The 22944-nt window shown below is 38.0% G+C and overlaps 2 protein-coding genes across 6 annotated transcripts in view; one reads left to right on the top strand and one right to left on the bottom strand.

Moving 5' to 3' along the window:
- The window catches only part of HDGFL3 (HDGF like 3), a 78508-nt gene that overhangs the window by 31724 nt on the left and 23840 nt on the right, over window positions 1-22944 (top strand). For all 3 annotated transcript variants that reach the window (XR_014260321.1, XM_082448881.1, XM_082448880.1), the window contains exon 2: window positions 18082-18158. Coding sequence is in view for 2 of the 3 variants with exons in the window: in XM_082448881.1 (XP_082305007.1) it covers window positions 18082-18158 (77 nt within the window). In the remaining variant the exon portion in view is untranslated. The remainder of the gene's footprint in view (window positions 1-18081; window positions 18159-22944) is intronic.
- TM6SF1 (transmembrane 6 superfamily member 1) overlaps window positions 9757-22944 on the bottom strand; it is a 61893-nt gene continuing 48705 nt past the window's right edge. For 2 of the 3 annotated variants that reach the window (XR_014260311.1, XM_082448839.1), the window contains one exon: window positions 9757-17291. Coding sequence is in view for 1 of the 3 variants with exons in the window: in XM_082448839.1 (XP_082304965.1) it covers window positions 17274-17291 (18 nt within the window). In the remaining 2 variants the exon portion in view is untranslated. Of the gene's footprint in view, window positions 17292-20487; window positions 22758-22944 lie in introns of all 3 variants that reach the window. The other variant, XR_014260310.1, reaches the window with a different exon arrangement.

Here is a 22944-nt window from a genome sequence, read left to right as displayed (position 1 = left end):
CTGTTCAGACCCATTTTGTGATGCTAACATTGCTTATCCAACCTATTCACCCTTTGGATGAAGTCCTATAACTTTTCTGATCACTCTCTGCTAATGAGAAGTCCTCAAAGCAGTTCTAGTACAAAAGCAGACTAAGTTCAATAATTAATATGGTCAATTCTGTATAATTATTTAAAACTTCAAACTTTATTTAAAGCCAAAATTTCTCCCTACCAAAGGTTGGCCTACTGTATTAAGAAGGGGGGGGGTCAACTAATTTTTTTGACCTTACTTAATGTATTGACTGCTCATCCAACATTCTTCAGCCCTCTAGGGTTGAAATGGGTAGAAGGTAGCAGGAAAGTTCTTATTAGACTAATAGCTGTTGTGAGCTGGCGTTGATGCTGTCTGGACTGGGCAGCTGTTTAGAGCTGATTCTTTTGCTCATGAATTCTTTTGTACTTTCTTTAGAGCTACCCTGTTTTACCTTTTGCTACATAACAGATTACTCCAAAATTTACTGGCTTAAAACAATAAACATTTATTATTTCACAATTTCTGTGGATCAGGAATCTAGGCGTGGCTTACCTGGACCTTCTGCCTCTGTGTCTGTCATAGTCATCTTACAGCTTGACTAGGGAATGGATTTGCTTCCAAGCTCACTCCAGGAGTTGTTGTCAGGATTCAGTTCCTCATGAGTTATTGACTTTAAAGGCCTTATTTCTTCATGAGCTGTTGGCCAGAGCCATCCCTGGGTTCCTTGCCACATGGGCTTCTCCACAGAGCAACTCATGATATGGCAGCAAGTTTCCTCAGAGGAGGCAATCAAGAGGGCAAGTGTCTGCAAGCTGGAAGTGACAGCCTTTTTTAACGCAGTCTTGGAAGTGACATCCCATCACTTTTGCCATATTCCATTCATTAGAAGTAGATAACTAGATCTAGCCCACACTCAAGAAGAGGGGATTACACAAGGCCATGAATACCAGGAAATGAGGATTATTGGGAACCATTTTAGAAGCACCCTACCACCCCACCTCCAGTAATCCTGGGATTATCTCATCTTCACTTCTCTTGGTACAGGCAAATGTATCTCCTATGAATAGGCACTTAGTCCAGCCCCTCCTCCCTAGACATGTCACGGTACATTTCTGCCTTCTTTCTGCTGTGGTCCCCTCACCTCCACATGGCCCTCTTGGATAGGATTTAAGACAACTTTCATACTACAGTAAGTCCCCTACATACGTATAACAAGTTCCATTCCACGAGCGCGTTCATAAGTTTAGTTTGTTCGTTAAGTCCAACAAAGTTAGCCTAGGTCACCAACTGACACAATTGGCTATATAGTACTGGAACAGGTTTATAATACTTTTCACACAAACAATACATAAAAAACAAACACAAGAAAGAAAACATTTTGACTCTTACAGTACAGTACCTTGAAAAGTACAGTAGTACAGTACAAGAGCTGGCGTCCAGGGGCTGGCATCAAGTGAACAGGCAAGAAGAGTTACTGACTGGAGGAGGGAGAGGAGGTAGGAGATGGTAGAGCTGAAGGATTATCAGCAATAGGAGATGGAGGGCAAGCTGCAACATCACTCACACCTGACGTCGATGGCACAGATTCTGGTTCCTGCTGGATTTAATTCTATCTACCCTCTTGAAAAGACAACCCAGTGATGTCTGGGTACTAGCTCTTTTTTTCTCATCATAGATGACACAGTAGCACATGATTGCATTCTGAATGGCTGCTGCAAGCTTCGTGTACCGTTCTACATTCGGGTCCTGTGCCTCAAAAACTAACAGTGCCTCCTCAAATAACAGAAAATCCCCTTGCCATTTCCTGCATCGTGAATCTTCGGTTCTTCAGTTAATTCTTCCTCTTGTCTCTCTTTGTCCTTTCTCTGGGCCTCCAGTTCCATCAGGTCCTCATTAGTAAGCTCCTCATGTTGCACAGCAAGGAGTTCAGTGAAGTCATCCTCTTGGAGATCTAGCTCCAACTTCTCGCTGAGGGTCACTAAGTTGCTGAAGACTTCTTTGGACTCCTCATCCACCTTCTCACAGCCACAAAAATCGTGAACAAACTGTGTGAACAAAGGTTCTTCCAAACCCCATTCATGGTGATGGCTGTAACCTCACGCCAAACAAAGTCAGTGTTTTTTCTGGCCTTGTAGATGTTACAGTCCTTCCAAAATTGTCGCAGGGTTGTTCCTGATTTGTCACTCGTCTTTACTGCCTGATGAAAAGTGTGATGCAAATAATATTTTGAAAGTCACTATAACTCCCTGGTCCATAGGTTGGATAAGTGACGTAGTATTCGGTGGCAGATAACACTACTTTGACGTTGAGATGAAAGTCATCCATGAATGGGGGATGGCCTGGAGCACTGTCAAGCAGCAATAGAATGTTGAATGGGACGTCCTTCTCCAAGCAATATTTCTCTACCTCTGGGATAAAGTGGTGGAAAAACCAGTCCTGGAAAATGGCCTGTGTAACCCAGGCTTTGGGGTTACTCTTCCACACAACAGGAAGAGCCCTTGGCTATATTTTTAAAGGGCTCTTGGGTTCTCTGAATGATAAACTAAGAGAGGCTTCAGCTTCATATCACTGGAAGCATTGCCACCAAACAACAAGAGTTAGCCTGTCCTTTGCTGCTTTATAGCCTGGCATCAACTTTTCCTCCTTACTGATGTAACTTCGGTCTGGCATCTTCTTCCAGTACAGTCCTGTCTGATCCACATTAAAAACCTGCTTGGGTAAATATGCGCCTTCATCAATAATTTCTTGAAGCATTTCAGGAAATTCCTGGGCAGCTACCATATCTGCACTCACTGCCTCAACACTTAACTTTTACATTGTGAAGGTTGGCTGTAACCTTGAACCAATGAAACCAGCCATGGCTGGCATTAAAAGATGCACCCTCTGATTCTTTGCCGTGTTTCTTCTTCAAGTCTTCATAAAGGCTTTTAGTTTTCTCTTGAATCAGCATTAAGCTGAGCAGGACTCAACGCTGATGCTGATCCTGCATCCACACACTGAGAAGTTTCTCCATGTCCTCCATCACTTTTCCACGCTTCTTCAGTATTATTGTCAACATCATCAGCACAGCAGACTTCACATTTTTCATGATCGCGCTTGTTCTTTAGGATCATGCTGATGGTTGAACGAGTCGTAAGAACGAGCAACACCTACCATCTTTTCGCCTCGTTCCACTCTCAATTATTTTCACTTTTGTTTACATCATTACCGCTTGGCGTTTCTTAGCAGTACCAGCTACATCACTGCTGCTTTCACACTTGCTTCCAGACATCCTGACTTGAAATAAAGATATTGTACTACCGTACTCTCTACAGTGCTATACGGTAAAGTACACGAAAGCACAACCACTTGTAGAGAATGCATGCATGTGACAATGTATACCAGACACGTGAACTACCTTACGTGGTTGGACGTGCGGACGCATGTTTGCATCTTTAAAAGTTCACAACTTGAAGGTTCATATGTAGAGGACTTACTGTATCTCTAGCTAATGGTCCATGGAAGACTTGCATTCTTACCACAAGAAACTCTTGAAGTGCAAGCCAATCTCAGTGCATTCATCACCCATTTCACTCTGCCATCAGAGGAACTGACCAGGAAGTCCTGTACTCTTTCTCAGGATTTCTCAGACCTGAGTCAAACACCAGTCTCCTGTGACTCCCAAGCTCTCGAAGATATATCTTAAGCTCTCCAAGTAGTCTTGTTGAAACTTCTTTCCCTAGGTCAAGGTCCTTGGGGAAAAGAAGCTTTTTCCAAAAATCCTCTCCTAATCTCTATCTCTTTTCTTTCCTTCTCCAACCTTTCTTTGTTTTGTTTTCTTATTGTGCTAGAGCTAAAGTTTACAAAGTTTTTTGCCCACATTCTTTGCAAGTTTGGCATGGTGGTTACTCACCTCATTTTGGAATGTATTATCTATTGTCTTAGATCTTCAGCTGAAACTGACACTCTGGTAGTTCCATATCAACATCCTGTTTTACATGCTGTTTGCCTTCTTCCTCCTCCTTCTTTGAAGGCGTCTCCCTTGGATAGTTGCCTACAGTCACTATAACAAGAAAAGTGATTAGTAACTAATTTATTAAACCAAACAGTAAAACCTAATAGAGAAAAGATGGAGGGAAGATTGGGAAAGGGAAGAAGAGAGGGGAAAGCACTAAATATTTTGTTTCAGATTAGAATAAATAGGTAAATATTATCTTAATATTATTGTGTAAATATTATTTTAATAATGTTCTTGAAATATAGGAAGTACTTAGTGAATTAAAAATGAGGTATTTGAGTTATAATTCATGTAATAAAAATAAACATGAAGAGAAAAAATAGGCATAAAAAGCCAGACATTATGTTACAAACATAAATGGTTCTCCATTTGGATTGATAAATAAAACCCAGCAATGCAGTGTTTAAAAGAGACCGATCTAACACAAAATAGTAGAAGACAAAAATTCGCCCCAATTGGAAAGATCTATTTATCAGATTTGAATAAAACAAGAAATGGCAGTAATTTATATCATATAAAATAGAATTTAAGGGGGAAAAAAGCAGATATTGTATATCATTTTTTGTTGACAACATAAAGCTTGATGAGTTGACACCAAAAATAAAAGATGTTCCCAAATTGGTACAAACACTGTGAATTAGATTCACAAGTGTCTGAATTTAGTTTAGCATGATTGTTTTTCTTTACATTTTTTTGATGGGGGAAGCAGGGTTTGGAGGATATGAGTAAAGCAGTGAATTCTCTCCCCATTAAAATGTGCTATATAAAATCTTGCATATAATTAAGGAAATTTTGCTGGAGGAAGACCAGCTAAGACTCCTTACTAGGGAAATGGAAAAGGGAAGGCTAAATTCTGCAAATATAGTGTCCTTAGAAATTCAAACCAAGTATATAACTGGAGACTCATTCCAAACCCCCCTTGTAGTGGGAAAAGGTGCCTTTATATCTGATCAGATGAGGTTCTCATTGGTTCAGAGGGGCTGACGGTTTAAAGGAAAAGTCATCCAGCACACATAGACAGTAGAGTCTGGAAGTTTAATTGTCCATTTGCTCTTTACCTAATAAAAATTCCATTCTCCAATTATTTTTTTAATCAGACTTGCCAGGGCAAGCCCTAAACATCAATGTTTTTATTGGGTTACTCTGACAAAATAATATTTTTGTTTATTTTTAATTTCAGAAGAAATGTTTTATAGCACTACCATTCCTACCCCATTGAGATAACTAGCATTGATAGTTTGGCGTGTACCCTTCCTAATGTTTTCCTCCACTTACATAAGCATTCACATGCACGCATGGTTTTATGTAGTTAACATTTTTTATCCTGCAGCTTGCTCTTTTCACTTGTCCTAACATTTTTTATCCTGCAGCTTGCTCTTTTCACTTGTCCTTGATATATTGCTAGCTTTCCAAGTCAGTGCACATAGATCTTGGCTATGGATGTGCCATACTATGGCTGCACCATAATTTAGTTAACCATTCCTACACTGATGGCCCGTTAGTTGTTTCTTTGGCAGGAGAGCCTCAGTGAACATATTGGTTTGTTTATGTTTACATACTCACTCATGTTCTTATTTCTGTAGGATAGATTGGTTCCTAGAAGTGGAATTGTTAGGCCATGTGGTATGTATGTTTTAATTTTATAGTATATGCGATCATATCAATTTCTTAAATGTTTGTAGCAGTTTATAGTCCTAGTAATTATTTATGTGGGTGCTCATTTCCCTACACTTACTATTAGGCACGTTTCTAGCTTAAGAAAATAATTCATAGAATTATTTTGTGACTTGTGAAATCACAAAAGCAATACAAGAGAAAATATGGGATAATTTTTGGGTAATCTTAAAGTAGGAAAGGCCTTTTAAGCAAGATACAAACCCATAAGCCACAAAGGAAATGATTAATAGCTGTTACTATATAAAAATTAAGAAATTTCTGCTAGCAAAAAAAATTTTGCAGATGAAGTCAAGACAAATGATAAATGGGTAAAAAACATAACAAATGGTAGGAAAAGGGCTGACAAAGATAGGTAGACAGACAGACAGGCATACAAACAAAATGAGCTTTTACTGATCAGTAACAAAACTAGACAACAACCCAGTAGAAAAATGGGCACGGGATATGAAAAAGCAGTTTATAGAAAACATAATACAAATAACTTTTTAACATATGAAAAGATGTTCAACATCATCTATAATTAAGAAAGTACAAATCAAAACAAAACAGCATTTTTCACATAGCAAATTTAGATAAGATAAAAAGATAATAAATTATTCATTATTAGTGAAGATGTAGGGATTTAGGGACTCACATGATTGGTGGAAGTGCAATCACTAATTGACAATTTGGTGGTTTTAAAAACTTTAAAAAATTTTTTTAATTGAAGTATAGTTGATTTACAATGTTGCATTAGTTTCAGGTGTACAGCAAAGTGATTCAGTTTTATATATATATTCTTTTTCAGATTCTTTTCCATTATAGGGTATTATAAGATATTGCATATAGTTCCCTATGCTATACAGGAGGTCCTCCTTGTTTATCCATTTTATATATAGTAATGTGTATCTGTTAATCCTAAACTCCTAATTTATCCCTCCCCTGCCTTTCCCCTTTGGTAACCATAAATTTGTTTTCAATGTCTGTGAGTCTGTTTCTGTTTTGTAAACAAGCTCATTTTGTATCTTTTTTTTTTTTTTTTAAGATTCCATATATAGTGATATCATGAGATATTTGTCTTTGTCTGACTTCACTTAGTATGATAATCTCCAGGTCCATGCATGTTGCTGCAAATGGCATTGCTTCATTAAAAATTCTTTTTTGAATTCAGTTGTTTTTAGCTTAAGTATTGTACGTACACAGTTTTGAAAACCAACTCGGCTTATAAGAAAGCACAACAGTTTCCTGTCTCTTTTTTTTTTTTTGGCTGCATTGGGTCTTCGTTGCTGCACACGGGCTTTCTCTAGTTGCAGCGAGTGAGGGCTGCTGTTTGTTGCGGTGCGTGGGCTTCTCGTTGTGGTGGCTTCTCTTGTTGTGGAGCCTGGGCTCTAGGCAGGAGGGCTTCAGTAGTTGTGGCACACAAGCTCAGTAGTTGTGGTGCACAGGCTTAGTTGCTCCGCAGCATGTGGGATCTTCCTGGACCAGGGCTCGAACCCATGTCCCCTGCATTGGCAGGCGGATTCTTAACCACTGCACCACCAGGGAAGCCCCTCCTGTCTCATATTGATTTATTGACTAAACAATATCAGTTGACTCCATTTTAAGAACAAGGTTATAACCAACTTGTTATACTACCCTCATCCTCTCTCCCCTCTTCTCCTATTTTTACCAAAATATTATTATGAAATTTTTGAAACGTATCAGAAGTTGATATAAAAAGTGAACACCATAACCCACCACCTAGAGTCTACAATTAGCATTTTGCTAGGTTTGTTTTATGACATTTGTATCCATGTAACAATTTCTCTCCATCCATCAATTTATCTTATTTTTATGTATTTTAAGTGAATTTGCATACATTATTGTATTTCATTCCTAAACACTTTAGCATGCATGTAATTAACTAGAATTTAATGTTTATTTACATTTTTGAGGTAAAAGTTACATACAGTGAATGTTCCATTTGATGAGTTATGACAGATTTATACACCCATGTAACCCAAACCCCTATCAAGATATGAAATATACCATCACCCCAGAAAATTCTCTTATGCCTCTTCCCAGATAGTTACTACTCCCACCTTCCCCTAGAGGTAATCACTGTTTAGAGGTTTTTTTCATCACAAATTAGCTTTTTCTTTTCTGGAACTTCATATAAATGGAATCATGCAATATTCCATTTATGCAATATACCAGTATTACTCTTTTATGCAGACTTCTGTCATTTACCATAATGCTTTTGAGATTCATCCATGTTATCGTATGATTAGTACTTTGTTCTTTTTACTACAGAATAGTATTCCCTTGTGTGAATACACCACAGTTTGTTTAACCATTCTCATGTTGATGGACATCTAGACTGTTTCCAGATTTTCACAATTATGAGTAAAGCTGCCATATACATCCTTGTACAGATCTTTGTATGGACATAAGCTTTCATTTCTCTTGGGTAAATGTGTAGAGCACTGTGACAGTTTGGTATGTTAAAAGATACCCACGATAGATACCACTTCACACCTATTAGAATGGCTAAAATTAAAAAGACTGGCCACACCAAGTGTTGGTTAGGATGTAGAGCAACTGGAACTCATGTATTGTTCAAGGGGGTTTAAAATGGTATAACCGGGCTTCCCTGGTGGCGCAGTGGTTAAGAATCTGCCTACCAATGCAGGGGACACGGGTTCAAGCCCTGGTCTGGGAAGATCCCACATGCTGCGGAGCAGCTAAGCCTGTGTGCCGAAACTACTGAGCCTGCGCTCTTGAGCCCACGTGCCACAACTACTGAGCCCGCATGCCACAACTACTGGAGCCCATGTACCTAGAGCTTGTTGCAGAGCAGCAACAAGAGAAGCCACCGCAATGAGAAGCCCGCATACCACAACGAAGAGTAGCCCCCGCTAGTCGCAACTAGAGAAAACCCGCGTGCAGCAACGAAGACCCAACGCAGCCAAAAATAAATAAGTAAAATAAATTAAAAAAAAAAAAGGTATAATAACCACTTTGGAACACAGTGTGGAAGTTTCTTACAAAGTTAAACATATCCCTACACTATTACTCACTAATCCTTTTCCTAGGTATTTATCCAAGAAAGATGAAAGCATATATTCCCTCCAAAAAAGGTACAAGAATAATTTTAGCAGTTTCATTCACAATAGTCAAAACTAGAAACAATAACAAATGTCCATCATCACATAAAGAGAATGGATGCAGTAGAATACTACTTGGCAATATAAAAGAATGATATTAGAATTATATTACTAGTATAATATGAATTCATCTCAAAAAGACATTGAGCAAAAGAAGCCAATGACCAAAAACTTGTTGCTTTTTTTTTTTTTAAGTTCAGGAACAGGCAAAACCAATCTGTGATGATGGAAATCAGGAAGGTGGTTGCCTGTGGTGGATGAGAAATAACCGGTAGGGAGTACGAGGAAATGTTCTGAGATAACAAGTTCTGTACCTGATTAGGGGTTGGTTAAATGGGTATATGCATGTATCAAATTCTTGTTAAATATATTCAATACATTTAAGATCAGTATATTTCACTATAAATTTTACTTCAATAAAAATGCAGATAGAGGGCTTCCCTGGTGGCACAGTGGTTAAGAATCCGCCTGCCAGTGCAGGGGACACGGGTTCGAGCCCTGGTCCGGGAAGATCCCACGTGCCATGGAGCAACTAAGCCTGTGCGCTCAACTACTGAGCCTGCGCTCTAGAGCCTGCGAGCTACAACTACTGAGCCCACGTGCTGCAACTACTGAAGCCTGCGTGCCTAGAACCTGTGCTCCACAACAAGAGAAGCCACTGCAATGAGAAGCCTGCACACTGCGATGAAGAGTAGTGCCCACTCGCCACAACTAGAGAAAGTTCGCACAGCAACGAAGACCCAACACAGCCAAAAATAAATAAATTAAATAAATAAAAATTTTTAAAAATGCAGATAAACCCTAAAAACGAGTGTATTTATGCCTGTTCAAGATTGAACCTGTGTGGACAATTGCTTAAGACTGAGGGAAAGTTGGGGGAATAGCCCAGATTTTTTATACATTTCAATTTAAAATGTGCCTGCTATAATTTAAAAAAAAAAAAAAAAAAGAGGGATCTGGCGATATAAATGAAGATCATACACCAAATCCCTCACTTTTTACTATTCAGCCTGAGTTTCTCCATTTGTCGGATTGGCTCTCCCCAGGTATACTGTGAGGATGTGTTAATGCCCCATATATGCTCCTCCTCCAGAATCAGCAATGTAACATACGAATGAGGGACCTCAGTCAGTCATCTGGCCTGTCCTCTACATAAAGCCTACAATAAGTTAAAAGCACTGTGTTCTAAGTGTATTGTGACCTCTCAAAATTACTTATAATTTTCTAAAGATGAAAATGGCAAGGTTTTTCAAAGTTTTATTGAGTGAAAAACAAAATGTCTTTCAATGTGAAATTGCTCTGTCAACTAACAAGTGATGGTTTTTATATTCTTGAAGCTAATTAGGGACTGGTTTTCAACAGATTTTTTGAACTGTTATTTTGGAAGTTATCTCCTTATGTTTGGGGTCCTTCTAACAAAGTGTTATTTTCAGATATTAAGTTGATCAGTTACCTGTTTGTTAATCCAGATATACTCAAATTTTAAAAATTCTTTCCCCTTCCTCTTGTGCACATTTCCTTTTTCCATAGTGTGCTTTCCCTTTCTTCCCCTACGGTAAATTTGTTGACTCATTTATAGACTTCTCTTTATCTAAAGCCATTTTATAATATCACAAGCTTTTTTCCCCTCTGTAATTTAACCTCACCTAATAAACTTTAATAGGTAAATGGTCTTTTTTTCCTCCGCGTTCTTAGTCAGCTAGCCCCCAAAATTCTTCTTATTGGCATATTCAAAGAGACAAGTTTGTTCTTCTTATTTCCTTTTCTTAAGCATAAAGACTCCTTTATACTATAACCTCATAATAGTTTTTCTTAGTAATCTGTGATTGAAAGTGGTCTGTGGTGTACCTTTCTCTTCTTCACAGCCAGGGTCACTGATTCTCTCCATGTAAGTATAGGCTTCTTCAGATCCTGAGTCAGTAAGGAAACCTTGGTCCTCGAGGAGTATTTATTATGCACCAATCATGTATCAGGTGCTGCTTTAGGCAGTAGAGCTATTGTGGAGAACAAAGCAAGTTTCCCTCTCACAAAGATTATATTCTAATGTGAAGAAACAAACAAATACTCAAGGGCAGGGAAATTCTTACAATAAAAATAAAGCAGAATAAAAGAATAGAGAATGACAGGGTAAGAGGTGTTATTTTAAGTTGGGTTGTAGGGGAAAAGCCCTCTGATGTAGTGCTATTTGAGCAGAGATTTGAACAAAGTAAGGGAATGAATGGGCCATGAGCATTTCTGAGAGAAGAGACACTGCCAAGGGAGGGACCTTGGTATCTCTGCCTAGCCCTCTGGCCCTCAGGACTTCTCTTCCTCCACTCAACCCCACCCGCAACTACCATCTGGACTCGGTGCATGAAACCTCTAAGCTACCACACATAATAAATTTGAGCCACTGTGTGGAACCTCTTACCCCAGCATTCTGATAAGATTCCCCTGATGTTGGTGCCTATCTGTATTTTAATCACTTCCTATTCACCCTATTGGTAAGAGAGAGGATTCCCACCATATGTTTTTGGGAATGGCTCAACACACAACACTGGACAGATAAGATAGGCAACAATATATTAGTTACATAAACTCACATCCCAGAGGAGGAGGACACTGCGTGCCGTACAGGGTGACCTGGAGGTTGCACTCAGAAACAGTGAACAACTTAGGCAATGGGAAGAAGACTTTGTAGTATCAGGAGAGTGGGGTTCACACAGGAGGATGTGATTGGCTTGTCTGAATAATTCTGAGGCTAGCAGGGAACCAAAACCGGGGATAAAGGCTAGCAGGGATTAAAAAGAAACTTTGCTTGGTCCCTTCGATGAAGAGGATTTTTTGACTAGGGGACCTTATCCACAGGAGCAGAGCGAGGAAGAGAACTTGCAGGTAGACCATTCAAGACCATCCCCATTTTACAAAATGTTGAGGCAGCACGTAATACTGCACTTTGGTCTTACACCACAATCTGAACCAAATCATTTGTTTCACAGTGAGTTCTCTGAACTCAGCAGCATCACAAGAATTATCAGACTTCATTGCTTGATTAAGATAGGAGCTTAGATATCTGAGGATAATGAATAATGACTTAGTCAAAGTAACAATATAATGTTTTAAATTAACATAGAAGGTGGTGACCCAGTTTTTTAAAAGAACTTTAACTCTTTAGCAAGGAACTTTCGTTGTTTGTTTAAAAACAAATTTATGATATGACAGAGTCAGCACAAACTCCAAGAAGTTATTCTAGTGAGATATGGCTATCTATGCAGATTATTCAGGAGGTAAAGAATAACCTTTTACCATATTTTGTTAAGAACAGATAGAATACTCCAAGACCAATTTTTTATTTTAACAGAGAAAACCAAATTCTGGTTTTATATTAATAAATATTTGACATTAATGGATTTAGAAGCTTTCCCTTTTTAATCTTATGAATAAATCCATCAAAACTGAGCCAGCTTTGGAAAAATTTTAATATTTCATTGCATATTTTAGACTATTATTTGCAGTTATTATAGTCCAAGGCAAATAAATTTCCCTTTCCACTAATGTTCTACAGCTTTCAATATCCAGGTTTGTCCTTCATTATCCTCTTTCACATTTTGGAACAACCTAGATACTTTTACTTCAAGTACAAAAGACTTATCTTTTCCCATTAATAAACAAGAACACATGCCATTCATTACCTTTGCATACATGGTTGTATTTCTGTGTCACTATTGTTCTTAGTATAGTCTCAATCTCCATATCAATTATAACTTAACCAAGGTAACTAACTTCTGTTTCACAGAGAAACTGAGAAATTTCTGTTCTATACAAGTGTTTTAACAAACCTTCAGAGCTCATGGATACACATAATACACGTGTCCTTTCCACTACATAACATATAAAAATTAAAATCATATATATGTTAAAACTACACTTGCTGACCAATGTTTCAGTATTCTGTCTTACTTAGGAATTATTCAAAGATGCAAAGATGATCATTTAATTAACTCAATTTAATATTAGTCCAAGGTCTTAAAGTTAACTATTGGAAATTATGTTGTTGTTTTTTTTAAATTTTTATTTATTTATTTATTTATTTATGGCTGTGTTGGGTCTTCTTCGTTTCTGTGCAAGGGCTTTCTCTAGTTGCGGCAAGTGGGGGCCACTCTTCATCGCGGTGCACGGGCCTCTCACTATCGCGGTCTCTCTTGTTGCGGAGCACAGGCCCCAGACGCGCAGGCTCAGCAGTTGTGGCTCACGGGCCTAGTGGCTCCGCGGCATGTGGGATCTTCCCAGACCAGGGCTCGAACCCGTGTCCCCTGCATTGGCAGGCAGATTCTCAACCACTGCGCCACCAGGGAAGCCCGGAAATTGTGTTTAATCTTAACATACCACAGAACATAATTACTGTTGATATAGAAAAGTTTGTCAGAATTATAATTTAAGTTTACGTTTTCCTTCATCTTAAACATTATATGGAAGTAATATTAGCTTATCAGTAGACCCTTTTTTCCTTTTTTTTTAATGTCCATTTTATTCTTTTGTTAATTATTTCCTTATTTGTTTTTATCTATATGATGATGCCTTTATTTTTTTTTATTATTATTTATTTTTGGCTGCGTTGGGTCTTCGTTGCTGTGTGTGGGCTTTCTCTAGTTGCAGCGAGCAGGGGCTACTCTTCCTTGAGGTTTGCGGGCTTCTCATTGTGGTGGTTCTCTTGTTGCGGAGCTCAGGCTCTAGGCGCATGGGCTTCAGTAGTTTGTGGCGTGAGGCCTCAGTAGTTGTGGCTCGCAGGCTCCAGAGCGCAGGCTCAGTAGTTGTGGCGCATGGGCTTCATTGCTCTGCGGCATGTGGGATCTTCCCGGACCAGGGATCGAACCTGTGTCCCTGCATTGGCAGGCGGATTCTTAACCACTGCACCACCAGGGAAGTCTGTCGAGGGAGGTTAGGTAAGAACTTCAGAACTTAAGAAATTCAGATGTAAATTAGTATCTTCATGAGAAACCCCAATTTTATTTTCTTAAATTTACTTATATTACACTCTACAATGATTAAATCCAGATAAAGACAAATAGTTTTTTGTTTATTTATTTATTTATTTATTTATTTATTTATTTATTTTTGGCTGTGTTGGGTCTTCATTTCTGTGCGAGGGCTTTCTCTAGTTGCGGCAAGTGGGGGCCACTCTTCATCACGGTGCGTAGGCCTCTCACTATCGCGGCCTCTCTTGTTGCGGAGCACAAGCTCCAGACGCTCAGGCTCAGTAATTGTGGCTCACGGGCCTAGTTGCTCCGTGGCATGTGGGATCTTCCCAGACCAGGGCTCGAACCCGTGTCCCCTGCATTGGCAGGCAGACTCTCAACCACTGCGCCACCAGGGAAGCCCCCAAATAGTTATTTTTAAACCAAAATTGTAAACCAGTCTGATTTGTTCAAAGATTCACTTTGATTACTTAAATTTGGATTCTTATATAAGAATACTTACGAGCTAACAGTTCCTGTGAGAAGGGTTTTTTCCTTAAAAAGCCACCACATTTAATATAGTGTAGCACTCCTTTAATTAAAAAATAGAAAACTGGACATGTTATACATTTTTTAAAGTATTAGGAAAATAAATGTGCACTGATGCAATTTTGCGGTCTCAGGGCAAAAATCCCACAGATTTAAGCAGACTTAATGTTTTTTGTTGTTGTTGTTTTAACATCTTTATTGGAGTGTAATTGCTTTACAATGGTGTGTTAGTTCCTGCTTTATAACAAAGTGAATCAGCTCTCCATATACATATATCCCCATATCTCCTCCCTAATAAGCAGACTTAACGTTAATCAGAAGAAACAAAAGCAACTCATCCACAGAAACCACAGCAGGAGGATGGAATGTTTTATAATGTATATCAAAAACAGTTGGAGGCTTCTTAAAACACTGATTCTTGGGCCTAACCCTCATTAGGGTTCTGGACTGAGAACTAGCATTTCTAATGAGTCCGCAGGTGACACTGATGGTGAAGGCCCAGGGATGAAACTCTGAGAACAAGTTTTCTAGGAAATGTGAGGCTGCCTGCCTCCAGGCCCCAAGTCCATGGGGCTTGTTAGAGTTGTAGACTCCAAGGGACAGAGCCTCAGTTCTAACTGACATTCCCTGTGTCTCTGCAGTGAACAAAGCAGACAGATAAACAATGAACAATAACAAAAAGGCCACTGTATTTGAAGTATTCTACATTCACTTTTTAATTTCTTGAGGGTTCTTACGTTCCTTTATATTAGATTTTTGTAATCTTATTAGTATCTGTAAATCAGTAAAAACAGAGCTCTTTCATTTTAAGAAATTTATATCTAATTTGTTAATACCCTTCCCAGAAATAGGAAAATGTTTCAAACTCACACAAGGAAGGGTAAAGACTCTCAAGTATGATAGGCACACAGAGAGCCTACGGCTTCAGGTCTACAACTTCAGTTACAGGTTAAAGGAAACACAAAATACATACACTCACTGATCTAGATCTCAAAGGGCTTTTCTTCTTTCCAGTAAAAGCAAGACTTATTCTTCTACAAACCAAAAGACTATTGTACCAGATTATTTGCCCTGTCATACCCAAAAGAGAATAGGTCCCCATCCTCCTATTAATGGGGAATAACACATTGGCTGTGTGCAAACCAGAATCAGAACCAAACATAGCCAAGAACCAGAAATAAAAGTGAAAATAAAAGTCAGGAAAATAGAAACAGTAGAAAAACAGAAACTCTGAAGATAAAGTTCTATTGCCACTTGGTATTCACTCTAGAAGCCAAAACAAACAAACAAAAACCAGTGCCTAGGAGGTGCACTCTTTAATTGGTTCAAGAAGGTATATCCACTTGAACAATTTGGTATAATTCCAAAACTGTCAGTGTAATTTTCAAAACAAGACTCAGTAAAATGTAGTTAGTGCATGTCAACATTTAACACCTTTATGAGGGAACCAGCGTGATGGTAAGGCCACTATTTTGGCATTATTTATTACAGGGGCATGAACTCATATTCAGAGGGGCCAGGCAAGCAATGTAAGTAAGGGAAGCAGGCATTTACAACATTACCTAGAGAGTGGTGGGGAATGTAGCAAACTTGAGAGAACATACCTTGTCTGAAGGCAGCTGTTGATCATCTTCAGCTAATTGTTGCCTCCTGGGAATGCAAGCTTAGTGTTGCTTATCCCTATCTTCGATATTTTTTCACAGAGGCTATTCTGGATTTTAAGATCAATCTTCCAATTTTAAAGTGTTGATACCTAATTCAGTTTTTTAAAAACACTGTGTGAGCCAAACAAAACATTTCTTCAGGCCAGACATGGCCTAAGGGCCGTCAGTTTGCAACTTCTACAGTAGATGTTAGTTATATAACACAGCAAAGGAAAAGTTTAACCAAAAGTTGTGTTTTATTTGAAAGAAAAGTTTTAAAAGTTTTTTAAAAAAGATTCACTTTCAGTTTTCTCACAAGAGTGAAAAAAAAGCATGATGTGATAGTGTTTTGTCAGCTAGCAATTCAGTGCCTCCCACATACATAAACATATACATTTCCATATTAAGTTCTATTTTTTGTCCATTTAAAATATAGTTATTCATTTTCTGGAGATCTGTATCATAGTGTGAATATTCTTAACATTACTGAACTGTAAATTTAAAAATGGGTAAGATAGAAAATTTTATGTTATGTATTTTTTACCACAATAATATATGTATGAGAGAGAGAGAGTGTGTGTGTGTGTGTGTATATAATTGAATATATATTGAATTTTATTCAAAATGAAATTACTCATTTTAAGTTGTCTTTGTAGGGTAGTGTATTGAATGTAAAACATACAGGGTTTACCCAGAAGTTGTACAGTCAGTAACGGGAAAGCCCAGAGGCAAGGAGATACTTTGACAGGCTGCTGTGGCCTTGTCAAAAGATCATGAGAACTTTTTTAGGGAACTAAATTTAGTAATGGGAATGGTGTTCAATTTGGAGACATTTCAGGAGCCAAACTGGGGAATTTGGTGAAAAACTGAATAATAATAAAAACATTAAGGTTTCTTTCTTGGTACTGAGTGTACCAATACTTAAGATAGGAAACAAAAACAGATTCAGAGAAAATTAGTTCGGTTTTAGGCAAGGCATGGAATTTCAGGACTTGAAGGAAACCTAGAGGTTACCTAGTGCAACCATCTCATTTTACAGATGTGAAAGTCATTAAGTGATATCTTCGATATCACAATTGAAGTCAGAAGCAGGACTAAAGTTTCTAGACTGAAAGGCCATCTTTTCTCAGTACACCAGAGCATCTGTTCTGTGACACATGGTTCATTCAGTTCAGAGATGAATGTTGTGATGCTTAGTAATCCTCAGGCTGTCGCCATATGTTAGTTAAGAAGGCCTGCAGATACCTTCAGGACACAGGATACCAGACCCTTTTCCTTGCTCTATAAACTCCAAGTATGCCTCTTCTGAAGAACTCCAGGCCTTTTCTTCATTTTAAGCTGTTTGTAGGACCTGTAAATGGAAATGGTTTGTAGATGTTTGTAATTTCATGCCTGGAGTTCAACGGAAAGATTGGGACTACAGATGGAGATTTAGGAGTCAAGGACCATTTCTTGAAACATTCTAGGGAATAATGTATATATAACTATGTTGCATTCTAAGGAATTTAGACTTTATCCTATGAGAAGTTCTCAACCTCAGCTGTACATAAAAATTGCTGGGTCTGGGGAAGGATTGATGATCTTTATTTTTTAAAAGCCCCAGAGGTTTCAGATGCACAGCTATGAGAAGCTGTTGAAGGATTTGGCACAATCAAATATGCATTTAAAAAGGTAATGTGAGCTTCAGTGGATGGGGAGAGACTTGCACTAGTCCGAGCAAGAGATGATATCTTTCAATGAGTACATAGTATTTTGAGTTAATTTTCCATAATTCTCCTATCTTGTAGGGTGGGGTGTAAAAATTTGTTACTGTCCCCCAAAAGTGCATCTTCTGTTTCTTTTTTGTTATTCTTTTGAATTATTTCACTAGGGCAGATTCCCAAGAGTAATTCTGTTGAGTTGAAGGAAATGAGTAGTTTTGGCTCCTGATTATGTATTACCATAATAGTTATAATCAATTTACAGTGTTACTCTCCATATGGTGTGCCAAATACGACCTTTAGAATCATTTTATAAGGTTCAAGAAAAGAAAAACTGTTGGGATTTTTATTAGAGTGATTTTATTTTGAAATAAGCAATAAATTATTGGAACAATGTTTATATCATGTTTATGCTATTTTACATGATTTTATCTTTAATAGATTGATGAACTCCCAGAGGGAGCTGTGAAGCCTCCAGCAAATAAGTATCCTATCTTCTTTTTTGGCACCCATGAAACGTAAGTCAACAAAACAACTTAAATTTTCAACAGTTCTAATTTGATTCTGCTAGACTACATTATTTTATATGTTGTTAAAATCACTTTATATTATTTTATATGTTGTTAAAATCATTATAATCAATTATATAAAATTGCAAAGATAATATATTTTTTTCTTAATGTAAAGATTTTTCATTTATTTTGCTTTTGAATATCATTTCTGTTTCTGCTTAAATGTTGGGCATGACCCAGAAGTTTCCTTTAGGACACTTTTAAGACCTAGAGAGATGTCTTCCATTCATATTTCACAGAACAAAGTTATGTTCTCTCAGGCTCCTTCAACTTGTCAGACCTTGAAGGAAACATACTACCTTTCTAAGTTTTTGTAATTGTGTTGGTCAGAGTACAGATTAAGCTATTGAATAAAGGAAACTGAAAATACAGTGTCTCAAATAATATAGGAATTTACTTCTTTTTTTGGAAACAGTCCAGGGATGGGGGATCTATCTATCTATCTAGATAGATAGATAGATCTGTCTATCAAGGTGGGTAGATCAAGGTGGATGTTCAGCTCTGCTCTAGGGACCCAGGTTTCTTCTGTTGTGTTGGCCTGCCATTCCCTAGGGCATTGCCCTTGTCTGCTTATTTAAAAAAAAAAAAAAAAAAAAAAAGCAGAAACTGGCTCAGCAGTACCTGTGCATCTTCCAGGTAGAGGGAAGGGGGAGAGGGAAGAGGTAAGGAAATGACACAGCAGTTGAATATGTGGCTTACAGTTGCATTTATTCCAGTGGCAAGAACTTGGCCATATGGTCACATCTAGCTGTAAGGAAGCTGGAAGCATAGTCTCTAGCTAGGCAACTTTGTTGGGGAAGCAAATTGGGAGGAGTATCCATTAAAAGAAAGACAATGATAATGGATGCTAGGGAACCATAGGCAGTCTTGACACACAGAACCTGACACACTGAGAATGTATATGGTTATTTACAACAAGGACACAAATGGAATAGGAACTGCAAATGGGGGGGAAAGCTAAAAACTAAGATGAAATCTTATATTCAGGGTCACCCCCTATGTTCATGTGAATGTTAGTAGAGCCAGGCATGAACTTTTTCTTTTCTTGCTGTCTCTACCACTCTGACATCTTCCTCGTTCTCATATTGAAAGAGAGCTGGCTGGGAGAGGGCCCTTTAAGGCATATTTCTTTCTTGTCTTCATGTGAGAAATTTATGTTTTTTTCCAAGAGGTTTTATTTTCTTTGTTTTATTTTTATCTAATAGACACTTGTGGACTATGCAACTTAACATGTTTTTCTCCTTGAAGAGGTTGCTCGAAGCTTAGAAATAAATGTTTTACCTATAGTAATAAGTGCGTAGGGCTTTGTGATACCTACTTTTGTATTTCCCTCATTCCTCCTTCCCTTTTATGTCTATACCATTATTTTGCTTTTTCTTTAGGACCTAATTCCAAGTGATCTGATTGTATATCTAGAACAAGGCAGGATTTGATAAACAAGATTATCACATTTCCATTGCATACACCAAAATCAACCATTTACTAATATTATGTGGTAACTTTCATTCACTTAGTAAACATTTTCTAGATATTCTTTAAGGCAGTGAAAATAAAAGTTGCCCTTAAAGAATTTGCCACCTGGTATATTGCTAGTAAAAGTAACAGAATCATTCCAGTAAACAGTGTGAAGGATTTTATGGAGTTATTTCTTATAGCATCCTTAATATAAGTCAGTGGCATAATTCCAAGTCTCAGTTCAGTAAAAGCAGTTCTACCAAGGAGCAGTGTGATACAGTCCGTATGTGAGTTTTTTGCTGGTTTGATCATCCAGAGGTAGATTTTAAAACATCTGGAGGAGAATGAACTTTAGAAAACCTGTTATAACATTGTTTCAGCTGATCATTTACTAAGTATTGGGTGTCCTTAAACCTGAGATTATATGACCTGGCAAGTACCTAACATTCAGTCTCTCTGTGAAAGCAGAGATTGTGTGGATGTTGCTAAGCCCTATATACACAGTGCTTTACACAGTGCCTGGCCCATGGTAGGTGTTTTTTTGTTGTTTTTGAATTTTATTTTATTTATTTTTTTATACAGCAGGTTCTTATTAGTCATCAATTTTATACACATCAGTGTGTAGATGTCAATCCCAATTGCCCAATTCATACCACCCCCACCCCCACCCCCTGCCGCTTTCCCCCCTTGGTGTCCACACGTTTGTTCTCTACATCTGTGTCTCAATTTCTGCCCTGCAAACCGATTCATGTGTACCATTTTTCTAGGTTCCACATATATGCGTTAATATACGATATTTGTTTTTCTCTTTCTGACTTACTTCACTCTGCATGACAGTCTCTAGACCCATCCACGTCTCAACAAATGACCCAATTTCGTTCCTTTTTATGGCTGAGTAATATTCCATTGTATATATGTACCACATCTTCTTTATCCATTCGTCTGTTGATGGGCATTTAGGTTGCTTCCATGACCTGGCTATTGTAAATAGTGCTGCAGTGAATATTGGGGTGCATGTGTCTTTTTGAATTATGGTTTTCTCTGGGTATATGCCCAGTAGTGGGATTGCTGGATCATAAGGTAATTCTATTTTTAGTTTTTTAAGGAACCTCCATACTGTTCTCCTTAGTGGCTGTATCAATTTACATTCCCACCAACAGTGCAAGAGGGTTCCCTTTTCTCCACACCCTCTCCAGCATTTGTTGTCTGTAGACTTTCCGATGATGCCCATTCTAACTGGTGTGGGGTGATACCTCACTGCAGTTTTGATTTGCATTTCTCTAATAATTAGTGATGTTGAGCAGCTTTTCATGTGCTTCTTGCCCATCTGTATGTCTTCTTTGGAGAAATGTCTATTTAGGTCTTCTGCCCATTTTTGGATTGGGTTGTTTGTTTTTTTAGTATTGAGCTGCATGAGCTGTTTATGTATTTTGGAGATTAATCCCTTGTCCATTGATTTGTTTGCAAATATTTTCTCCCATTCTGAGGGTTGTCTTTTCATCTTGTTTATGATTTCCTTTGCTTTGCAAAAGCTTTGAAGTTTCATTAGGTCCCATTTGTTTATTTTTGTTTTTATTTCCATTACTCTAGGAGGTGGATCAAAAAAGATCTTGCTGTGATTTATGTCAAAGAGTGTTCTTCCTATGTTTTCCTCTAAGAGTTTTACAGTGTCCAGTCTTACATTTAGGTCTCTAATCCATTTTGAGTGTATTTTTGTGTATGGTGTTAGGGAGTATTCTAATTTCATTCTTTTACATGTAGCTGTCCAGTTTTCCCAGCACCACTTACTGAAGAGACTGTCTTTTCTCCATTGCATATCCTTGCCTCCTTTGTCATAGATTAGTTGACCACAGGTGTGTGGGTTTATCTCTGGGCTTTCTATCTTGTTCCATTGATCTGTGTTTCTGTTTTTGTGCCAGTACCATATTGCCTTGATTACTGTAGCTTTGTAGTTTAGTCCGAAGTCAGGGAGTCTGATTCCTCCAGCTCCGTTTTTTTCCCTCAGGACTGCTTTGGCTATTCGGGGTCTTTTGTGTCTCCATACAAATTTTAAGATTTTTTGTCCTAGTTCTGTAAAAAAATGCCATTGGTAATTTGATAGGGGTTGCATTGAATCTGTAGATTGCTTTGGGTAGTATAGTCATTTTCACAATATTGATTCCTCCAATCTAAGAACATGGTATATCTCTCCATTTGTTGGTATCATCTTTAATTTCTTTCATCAGTGTCTTATCTTATAGTGTTCTGCATACAGGTCTTTTGTCTCCCTAGGTAGGTTTATTCCTAGGTATTTTATTCTTTTTGTTGCAATGGTAAATGAGAGTGTTTCCTTAATTTCTCTTTCAGATTTTTCATCATTAGTGTATAGGAATGCAAGAGATTTCTGTGCATTAATTTTGTATCCTGCAACTTTACCCAATTCATTGATTAGCTCTAGTAGTATTCTGGTGGCATCTTTAGGACTCTCTATATATAGTATCATGTCATCTGCACAGTGACAGTTTTACTTCTTCTTTTCCAATTTGTATTCCTTTTATTTCTTTTTCTTCTATGATTGCCGTGGCTAGGACTTCCAAAACTAGGTTGAATAATAGTGGCAAGAGTGGACATCCTTGTCTCGTTCCTGATCTTAGAGGAAATGCTTTCAGTTTTTCACCATTGAGAATGATGTTTGCTGTGGGTTGGTCGTATATGGCCTTTATTATGTTGAGGCATGTTCCCTCTGTGCCCACTTTCTGGAGAGTTTTTATCATAAGTGGGTGTTGAATTTTGTCAAAAGCTTTTTCTGCATCTGTTGAGATGATCATATGGTTTTTCTTCTTCAATTTGTTAATATGGTGTATCACATTGATTGATTTGTGTATATTGAAGAATCCTTGCATCCCAGGGATAAATCCCACTTGATCATGGTGTATGCTCCTTTTAATGTGTTGTTGCATTCTGTTTGCTAGTATTTTGTTGAGGATTTTTGCATCTATATTCATCAGTGATATTGGTCTGTAATTTTCTTTTTTTGTAGTATCTTTGTCTGGTTTTGGTATCAGGGTGATGGTGGCCTCGTAGAATGACTTCGGGAGTGTCTAAAACTAGCTGTTGAATGAATTAAAATTGATTAAATGAAATAAATGAAAGGGGGGGAAAGTATGTGGAAGGTGAGGAACTTAACAAGAAAACTGTCAGCAGGAGCACCCCAAGGCAGGACCAGAATTTTCCTCAGAACATGGCTTTGAATCTGTTGCTTACACAGATGGGTGATTGGAGCCCCAGTTTCTTTGAA

This window comes from Balaenoptera physalus (assembly GCF_965194825.1).
Source record: "Balaenoptera physalus genome assembly, chromosome: 2".
Classification (NCBI taxonomy): Eukaryota; Metazoa; Chordata; class Mammalia; order Artiodactyla; family Balaenopteridae; genus Balaenoptera; species Balaenoptera physalus.
Note: the sequence above shows the minus strand (reverse complement) of the source record. Positions and strands in the feature narration are given on the sequence as shown.